The sequence below is a fragment of the Psittacula echo genome (assembly GCF_963264785.1).
Source record: "Psittacula echo genome assembly, chromosome: 15".
NCBI lineage: Eukaryota > Metazoa > Chordata > Aves > Psittaciformes > Psittacidae > Psittacula > Psittacula echo.
Window position 1 is genome coordinate 8,110,029 of NC_137751.1, and position 10,647 is coordinate 8,120,675.

Here is a 10,647-nt window from a genome sequence, read left to right on the forward strand (position 1 = left end):
AACAAGCATATGAATAAAGCTCCCTGCATTCCTCACTGTTCTGGGTTTTACTCATGGCTGGTTTTCAACCGTTACTGTTTCAAAAGTTACTGTTTTCAGCGGTATGTTCTGACGGGTTCCTGTGTAAAATCTCATTGCTCAGCAGGATTAGAGCCCATCATTTTTATTTCAGTCTGAGGCAGCTTTGGAGAGCCACGTTACACCTCCTAAATACACCTCTGTCAAGTGACTTTGATAGCCAGACTTCATATATGTTTTATTATTGCATTTGTTTCTCAGCTCGTGGCACACATTGTAAGCTCTCAGATGCACTACCAGATACTTGGATCTAGGACAGAAAAACAGCCTGAATTCTTAATAAATTAAATATGATCTTACATAATCTGTCAAAGTGTATTGGCAAAGCACAGGAATAAGGGATTGGTCCCAGTGGTTAATTCAGAACAGCGAAACTTTTCAAGTGTCTGCATTTATTCCACAGATTTGTGGGTGCTTGTAATGCCCTGGGAGACCAGGAGTTAAAAGCTGTTTAGAAGTTAATGTGCCCTAAGGGTATAAAAGAAGCCTCCATGGCTTTAGTTCCTAAACTCATGTTTGGAAATGCACTGTATCTGTCCTAGGAAAGCTCTTCTTAGGAGACAAACTTCTTGCATGTTAAATAAGCTAAGTGCACAAGCAATCTGCATTTTACTCAGCGTTTTGCACGGAATTATAACCGCTACAGTACCACCAGCAATAAAAGCCACACGTACCAGCACTGTGTGTTTGTGTTTTGCCGTTTGCTCTTCAAACTGCTGTGGTGTTTAAACTCTGCAAACCGAGATTCAGAGCGTGAGTCATTTTTTCAGGCAGCGTGTAAATAGCCAGTTTGGCACCACTGCTAAAGAGACTGAGGTCAAAGGACAGAACAGACTGTCCAGTGCTGTAAAATACAACTTTACTGCTTTGTTTAATAGATTACTTACTAAAATGAAGTACCTGACAGCTTCGAAGTACAGGAATAACATAGTTGAGTGTCTAAGTAAATAGTCTCTCTGTATGAACTCGCTGTAAGGTGCAGCAAATCTGTGTGCATAAACTGAAACATAGAGAGCAACTTCTGTAGGAAATAATATTCCTGGCTGAACTTGTCTAGGTAAGTCCCATGTTTAGCTTTCTGTTCGTAGACCTACTGTCTATCAGCCTGTGTTAGAAAGCCTCACCCAGGCACTGGTCAAATACTCTCTCAGTCACTGGAGTATAATCTTAATAAAAAGGAATTGTTCAATAAACATTTTTCCTTCCCTTGCAAAGTGGCATTTTTTATATTTATATCATGTGCCAGATGCTAGTCTCAAATACTTCTGTCACAGCAGCAAAATGCTTATTTTCTGTCATTAAGCCCTTTTATTCTGAATGTTTTGATCCTCACAATGGAAAGTTATGGCTGCTCTTTGGCTTGAGTTGCAGAAACCTGTCTGAATGTTTTTGGAAGTGGAAGAAGTCCAGTTGTTGACTCACGGGGTTTTTTGGGGGGGTGACATGACTATTGTCCCATTGTGGTCTGTATCTGTTTCCTTTTTCATAAGAGTTTGCAGAAGTTAGAAGGGTCGTCGCTGGCAGAGTTGTTTCAATGTGCTAGAGGTCTGTGTTAGCAGATTCCGAGATAGAACTAGAGCCAGGAATATTAGGGCAGTCAGTTGTGGATAAATTGCACTTTAATTTCAGCTAGTGTTCCCTCTAATCGCTGTTCTTCAGATATTATAAAACAAAAAAGGTTATACAAGCAACAACATGCTTTGAGGAACTCAGCTGTTCTTGTTTTTTTAGATGAAAGTACTTGATGTTTCAGCATTAAGTGCTGATCTAGAGCCAAGATATGATTCTCATTTTACTGGTTTTGCTCTTTAAATAATTCTGCCCTCGCATGCTGTAATGTTTATGTAACTTCAAACATACATGAGTATACTTGTTACACCTAGTTTGCAATGCAAAAATGTCAGAGATATTTAAGTGCATTATTAAAGTTTACATTAAAAAGGTCTTTTCATACTGTTATTCATATAAGATTTACCTAGATACCATATATTAATAGAGATTGCCAGGAGAAGTTAACTTTTGAACTGTGTAACAGTACCATTAACTAAATATGGTAAATGAAGGGGAGGGCTCCTGGAGAGGGAGGAGTGCTGGGTTAGCAACTCCCCCCCTCGCAACAGGAGTCAAAAACTCGTAGAGAAATGTTAATTCACTTTCATTCACATCTGACCTAAACAGGCTTAAAGAATTCACTATTAAAAAAAGGTGTGGGTTTGGGTTGGGTTTTTTTCTTTTGAGACAAAAGTTTTATTTTATTTTCTGTTTTGCTTTCAGCACTTCTTAGAGCTGCTGAAAAGCATGACTTCCTCTTCTGTTGTTTGTAAACCTCCAGTAAGACGGGTGGCTATCTTCGGAGGAACTCATGGCAATGAGTTATCAGGGGTGTTTTTGGTCAAGCACTGGCAAGAGAATGGAGCTGAGATTCAAAGAACAGGAATGGAAGTGAAACCATTTCTTACCAACCCAAGAGCTGTGAAGAAGTGTACTAGATACATTGACTGTGATCTGAACCGTGTTTTTGACTCTGATAATCTTGGGTAAGAATAGTTGTCCTTTCTGTTGTTTCACTTTTCTGTTCTTTAAAACTGTAAGGAGCTTCCTTTCCAGATTAAAATGTTAACACAAGTTCCACTACTATTTTAACTGTGCAGTCACATAACTGAAATTACTGACCTTTAACCCAAAAAGAACAAATTACGTGCACGTTAAGATTCATTTTAAACCTCTTGCTAGTAGAATGAGCCTAAAACATAGCATTTTAAATTAGTGTTGGATTAGCTGTATTTGTGTAAACTTAAGTATTCCTGTTCTGAGTTGCAAAGTCATTACTTCTCACATCTTCTTGTGCAATTCAGCTTTGGAGCTCATTTTCCTGCAAGTATAATTGTACTCAGAAAATAGATAAAAGCAATTTAAAGTTATTAGACATCTGAGTATCTAAAAAAATGCCATACAAATTGGGGAAGTGTGTTAATTTCACTTATATACAGTGAAAGATAAAAACTTGAAATTAACTAAGTTAGAAATTATATATTCTATGTCAAAATGATAGCCAAAAAGTCTCAATAATTTAACTGACTCATTATTTTAGAAGAAATTAAATCTATAATTATGTAAGACAGTAATTGATTTTACATTTATAATGGGATTTTATGTTTCTCAGCTTTTGAGACATCTATTCCATAGGTGTACTTTGCTGTATAAAAATCCTTATGCTTGGTATAGTTACATGCTAAACAGTTAATCACAGTTCAGAAAGGTCTTAATGGTAAAGGTGAATATTACTGAAAGAAACATATATCACTTACTTTGTAAGCATAGCTATTCTTACCCTGCATGTCTTTTCATCTAGCTTTTCATCTTAGAGTTTTATTGTTACTATATAGAAGATAAACAGACTTTTTAACATGTAAGAGTTGAGGTCATTCTTTTAATTGCTTACTTATGACAAACATATTCATATAAAAAATGGGCTTGTTTGTTTTCAGCTGCTTTGAACATAGAACACTTGAAAAAACAGCAGATTAAGACATCTGCAAGTTGTCCTCATTAAATCATATGAAGTTGCCCAGTCTTATTACAACACAATTAACTGTTTGGAATACCTTCACCTTCACCTGATCCCTTTAAGCGTAGACTCTTCAAGATTGCAAATGATTTTACAAAATAAGAAAAAGGAGAGTGAAATCCTCATACTACTGATAGCAATGGTGGAAGTTCTATCAAGTTTGATAAGAAGTATTAATTTAACAGTCTTCTATGAAGAAACCTTGAATTTCAAAGACAGAACTAAAGAATATAAAAGTAGATTATGTGATATACAGAATCATAAAAATACAAAAGGAGCTTGAGTGGCTTATGTAAAATATTTGTGTCATACATCAGTTTCCTCTAGAGCCCTTATACAGACAAGAAGCAGATCCCAGACCTTTCCTTAGGCAAAGACCATGTTTTTAAAGTGTAGTGCAGACATAATCAGCTGAGATTACACATATTAAAACTGGAGGAATAGATTTGAAGTAGCAAAATCTTCTATGATCTTTTAGGGTCAGGAGGGCTCAGAACAATACACTGTAAAAGTCTGATCAGAATATGAGAAGACAAGAAATGAAATTACGAAAGACCTTGTAAGTGATGTCCAAGGTAAAAGGGCAGGGACTGATATCAGAATACCATCTGCAGTAGGAGCTGAATCCAGTCATGGAAGTGATTTAAGTTGTTGATAAATTTTGAGTTAGTTTGATACAAGGGGGAAATTTTTTAATGTAAATAAGTGAGAAGAATATAGGCTCCAGCTAAAATCAGATAAAAAAGCCTTATTATCCTTCTGCACAAGGTACAGAACAGTAAGACCTGTTTAATAATCATACTTGCTTTTTTCAAGCATGAAGTTTTAACAGTTTGCTAACAAAATAGGTTATTTCAACTCCAGTCAGTTAATGGAATTAAAGAAAAGGGTATACATATGTTGTTGACTGTAAAGCCATGGAATGAGTTTACTAATTTCTTTGTACTGATATTAACAGCAGGCCAGTGGTGGAAGATATTCCATATGAAGTGAGAAGGGCTCAGGAAATCAATCATATATTTGGTCCCAAAGGTAGTGATGATGCGTATGACCTTATTTTTGACCTTCACAACACCACTTCTAACATGGGTGGTACCCTTATTCTTGAAAACTCCAGGGATGACTTTACAATTCAAATGTTGCATTATATCAAGGTAAAATTAATTTAAATGAACTATAAAAATAGATTATTAGTTGTAATGTTGTATTATTATATATTATTTTGTAGTTTCTTTAAATATACTACTTTTTATTCTGCAAAACTTTAAAATATTTAATCACTCATAAGCTGATGTTTTAATCAGAGATAATTAATATTTTGATTATAATGTCAGATAATAAAGATTTGAACTCATAATCTTCATGTATTAAAATGAGTGATAGTAAGACTGATAGGAAAACAGGTAACACCTATGAAAATGAATGTAATTTAATCTGCTTTCACACTGATCTGTCAGGGACTTGGATAAATTTTGGTCACACATGCTAAATAGCGAAACATTAATTTTATGAAATAAAGACACGTAAAAAATAATGGCAGTAGGTAACGACAAATGTTCCTTTCATCAGTAGTTATAGTAATAGCAATATGTCTTTAGAAGCTGTTTGATTCTGTGGTTCCTGAAGCTGATAAGTATTGGTAGAGGAAGGTTTGCAAAGTGCTGCCTTAAGTGTAATCTGATTGACCTCAACAGTGACTTATGAGATCAAGGTTCGGCTTTGTTTTCTTTTCCTTAGAAACAAGTTATTTTCACATTTGATTTCTTTTTCTTATTATATGTATCCCATTTAAATGTTTATAAAATATTTGAAGATATAGAAAGCTTATAACTAAGATTATATGAAGAGCAATGGTAGGCAGTGATCAGGAAAGAGGCCTGAAATAAGTTTCTGTATCAAAAAAAGGTTGCAATAACGCTTAATTCACAATCCACGTCCCTGTAAGAGAAAATCTAGGTCTAACACAAAAATACTTGAAATCCGCTTTGCAGTATTTTAAGTTTTGGAACACAGATAGGTAGTTTCCTTCCTGGTAGCAATTTAAGACTAGAACTGTATTCAGTTATATTAGGAGACAGCAAAGTTCAGTGGAGCATGGCTGGCAGGAGTTAATGGAAAGGAGAGAAACAAATACAGCTTTGTACGTTTTCTAAAGATGTCCTACTTCTTTGAGGGCCATGAAATAAAGGCAACATATTGAAGACATTGTGTAAATCACTTCTGCATCAATAATCTTTTGTGGCACAACATTTTAAAATATTTGCATAACAAAGACATTTTTAAACAATCTCCACAGAACGCTTTGGCTCCAGAATGCTGTCCTGTTTTGCTGATTGAACATCCTAGCTTGAAATACGCAACAACTCGATCTGTAGCAAAACATCCTGTTGGTAAATATGAAAAATAAAGACTATTTTAACCCAGCATAAAGTATTTTAAAATATGCCTGTTTCCAGATGTGTTCATTTCACTACACAGAGTTCTCTGATCACCAGTAGGTATTTGTTTGACAATATATTTACCGAGTCAAATGTCTCTGATTATCTCTTCTCTTGAAGAGTTCTGATTTATACTTGGCTTACAAAATACAGAAGCCAGATGGAAATGTTTAAACTCAGTTAACTCACTGTTTGCCGAAAATACTTACGATATATGAGGATAAGGAAGAAGCTTCAGGAAAGAAATGTTTACATTGTCTAAATAAGACTTGGCTGATACTCTGGTTATTAGCTGAGAAGGGGAAAAGACAAGATATGATAAAGGAAGGGGGAAATGATGTTCTGCATGGAAATGTTTAACTTTTTCATTTATGGAATGATAACCATAGAAAATCATTAGCTTGCTTTTCATGTTAAACAATGAGTTCTCTAAAATGCAGCATGGAAAGCTAGATGAGGAAAAGGATAAGAGAAACAAATATACATAGTGACCCTTTCTCTGACCCTAGTACCGCACTCCAAAATGTACATATGGTTCTTTAAACTGATCCTGTCTGGTGAGCCAAATTTTCTGCTTGCCTTAAAAATCTTGTAACTGTACTTCACAATTCCTCTTAAACATAAGCCACAGACCCAATCAGACATCTGTTTATGCTGTGTAATCTAAGCATGTGATGTATTATGCCTATATTAATAATCTCCTTCATCTACAAACAGGTGTGGAGGTGGGTCCCCAGCCACAAAGTGTTGTTAGAGCTGACATTTTGGACAAAATGAGGAAGATTGTCAAACATGGCCTTGATTTTGTGCAACTTTTTAATGAAGGTAGAGTAAGTAACAAGAAAATACAGCCTCTGTATTGTATCAGTGCACTATTGCAAGATAGTATTTTTTTAAAAATAAGGTAGGCTACAATATTTTAAACAGATAAAAGGAGGGAAGGATTGTTCTCTAGACCATCTGTGTGGCCTCAGAAAGTCAGAATTCCTGTATAGGTCCTCTGCGTAGCTCTAAGGCTATTTCCGTTTTCTGAAGATTCAGTAAGTTTACTTGATCTTAGTCTTACAGATGCTTTGAGAATCCGAAATACCAGCTATTTGTACAGTATGGTCATGGAAAACATAGAGAAATTAATACTTAGAAAGAGCGGTTTAATTTACACACCTTCTGTGCAATGTTATCTAAAATTAAAGTCAATAAATTCTGTAAGATTTTGTTCTACCTGTGTACCATCTAAAATACTGACAAAAATAGGTGTTTAAAATTCTTTTAGAGTACATTTTATCAGTGGGCTTTTTTTTGGAAGTAGAAGGAAATGAATATAATTGTGTGTGTTAGAATCTCCATTATTGTGCTGGGATGGTAAAGATTAAATACCACCGATACCATCCTGTGTTGTACAGCCCTACCAAACACAGGCCTTTCATTGATTCATCTACAAATATATCTTTTTAAGGATAAAGTGAAAAGTCACATTTCAGTGGCAAATTTAGATCTGGGCTTCATATGCTACAATACATGACTGGACCATCTTTCTGCAACTTGACTTTGAGGGGATGAAAAGTCTGGAGCTGGACATTTTTATGATAAGAGATAATCACTGATGTAAACTCTGACGAGATACAACCTAATGATTTGAGCCATTCTAAACAGAATAAATAATGCTTTGTTCTTTTTAACAGGCAGTTGTTCATTTTTGACATTATATATATTCTTTCTAGGAAAGGAATTTCCACCATGTACAATCGAGGTTTTTAAAATAATGGAGAAAGTAGATTATCCCAGGAATAAGAATGATGAAGTTATTGCTATTATTCACCCTAAACTTCAGGTAAATTCTAAAATAGTTTCCATTTGTGATGTTTTATAAGTATTCCTGTGTTGCTTCTGCTACACTGTAGTATATTTTAATAGTAAATATTTAAAATCACAATATTGCCAATGGGTTTATTGAAAAAACTTCAGACCTTCCCTATAGTAAGTTCTATCGCTGAGGTCATACCCTGGGAATCACTGAGACTAAAGTCACTTTTGAAGCTAGAACTGAAAAGAAAAAGGCAGTAGGATAGCTTAAATTCTGAAATATAAATCTAATTCTTAATTCTAAAATGAGTCTGTTTGATACCAATTGTGAGCACCTGCAGTTCCCTTTTAATTCACCTTTACCACCGAATTGTATACAAACCTGAAAAAGGGACAGACACCTGAAATTACATATTGAAGATTAAGAGGAATTCTTTTAAATGTTTTTGCCATAAATTGCAGGGAATATAATTAATGAGCATGAACTCAGAAATCACATGAAATACATGAAAATTTGAACGTAAATATATCCTATTTATTTTCTTTCTCTAAGGATCAAGACTGGCAGCCACTGAACAATGGCGATCCTCTATTTTTGACTCTTGATGGAGAAGTAATTGTATATAAGGAGAACTGTACGGTCTATCCAACATTCATTAATGAAGCTGCTTATTACGAAAAGAAACAAGCTTTTGTAAAAACAGTAAAAATTAAACTCACTGCAAAACACATCAGATCCTCAGCCTTAGACCAGAGCACTTCTTAAAAGTTCATCATGGATTTTCTGTGCAAGAAGTGGATTTCCTTTCTGAAATCCAGCATCTATCAGTAGTCATTGGTGGAATAATAAATGCAGAATCTAATTTTTAATCATAATTTAATTAACATTGCTGAGCACTTTTAAGATGAAACATATTGTCATAATGCTAATTATGACTACTGGTCACTTGTTCTAATAGATCACTATAGATGCAAAAAATAAATACTTTTATGACGTTTATTAGTTCACACACTACCACATACTGGTTAGTGGCTATAAAACTTACATCCAGCATCATATAGAAAGATGCTGATCCACAGAACTGTGTTATATACAAAAAATGTACAGCATTTCTGCATTATAACCTGAAACCTCCAATAACTGAAGTTTTTAAAGTGGGGTGATCCTTGAAATGAATTCCTTAGATAAATATACAAAATACGAGACAAAGGAAAAGCCAGGGAGAGAGAAACAGAATGAGAGGATGTGTATCAAAATTCTTTTCTATTATCTGCATGTGGGACTAACCCCTGCCGTACTGAAGTTGAAGCCTTAGGGTTTGTTTTTCCTTTTTATACTTACAAAGATAAAAATAAGCTAAAAACATATGATTTCTCAAAAGCATACATTTAGATGACATTTAAAATTTTTTCATTTTTAAGTATTGTTAATTCAAGCTGTTTCTGATTTAGCATTAAAGACAAAAAGGTTTTAATTCAGGAGGTATCTACTAGCTGGAAACATACTGGAACAATATTTAAATTTAGGAAAAAGATGTGCTTATCGCATGAAACTTTTGAAGAAAACTTCTACTGCAATGGAGAAAAGATATTTTACGGATTTGTAACTTTCCAGCTGAATGCATGTACTGCTGATAACATTTGCCAAATCAGATTTTAATCAATTGTTGTAACCCCAAAGTTTTCAGAGAAGGTGGCAAGATTCGGCAATTACTCAGGTTTTAATGAAGAGCAATGGCACACATCATACCTGAGCATTTCAGAATGGAAATTGGGAAGAATTCCGTTTGGGGAGACTTCTCAGAGTTTTGAGACTGATTTGTTCTAGAATTGTAGAGAGAAAGCCTGTCATAGTAGCTGAAAAAGAGAGGAAAATGGGGATTTAATTACTTTCCTAAAGTTGTTTTTAACATAACTGAGGCTAGACAAAACATCAAGAACTTTGCATAATGATACAGTAATTGACTATTTACTGAAAGATTCATTGTCTAGATGACCCCTAAATTGTATCTTCCTTACTACTAAATTTATTTTGTCCTTACTTTGTGTATGTCCTATGGCAATAAAACAGAAACACAGGACAATGTTTTTTGAATTACAAGTTTAATTTAAATAAACATTGTATAAAAAGTACAGAATTATCTGCTTTAGTCATTATTCACAGGGTTCTTGATAACAGCCTGGAGATAGACTGTGTGTGTGACCTGGCAGGGCTCTGTGGCCACAAAAAGGGGTTTTCCTCAGCAAAGAACTTTTAGAAATAACCCCCCAAGTTTCTTCCTCAGTTTTATCATAAAGTTTTGTACCTGGTCATTGGCACAGCACAGTGACTTTTTTTGTGTCTTCCGTGTTTTATGGCTACACCTTTGGTGTGACTTCAGTACAGTGCAGAGATACATCAACTTGTTTCCAGTGACAAGTCTACCCGTAGCAACGTGGAGCACAGCACAGGCTAGTTTATTCTGGTTCCTGAGTATATGTGAAGAGGTATTTTTTTTGGTACAAAAACTGGCACTCAAAAGAATCCAAATGGAACTGCACAGTCATAAGGGAATTGATACTCTTTGCTGGCAGTTCCAATGCAAAATTAACCAGCAAAAATGAAAGATTCCAAGACCACAGGAATTTTTCTTCGCATACTCACATACCCTACTGAGAAGGCCAGACAATGCTCAGATATTATATTGGTCTATTGATGTACATAAATGTCCTTCCTCTCAAATTCCTATGCCCTGTAAAAAATGTAATTGAATTGAATAT

General features: G+C 34.8%; 1 protein-coding gene across 1 annotated transcript; it reads left to right on the plus strand.

Annotated features, from left to right (window-relative positions):
- Positions 1-600: 600 nt before the first annotated feature.
- On the plus strand, positions 601-8,653 carry ASPA (aspartoacylase; the record flags this gene model as incomplete). The annotated part of the gene is made up of 7 exons (XM_080630134.1): positions 601-667; positions 2,363-2,615; positions 4,605-4,800; positions 5,943-6,036; positions 6,802-6,909; positions 7,806-7,915; positions 8,441-8,653. 7 exons carry the CDS (start codon positions 601-603, stop codon positions 8,651-8,653), a joined length of 1,041 nt encoding a protein of 346 aa, XP_080486260.1.
- Between the last annotated feature and the right edge of the window lie 1,994 nt (positions 8,654-10,647).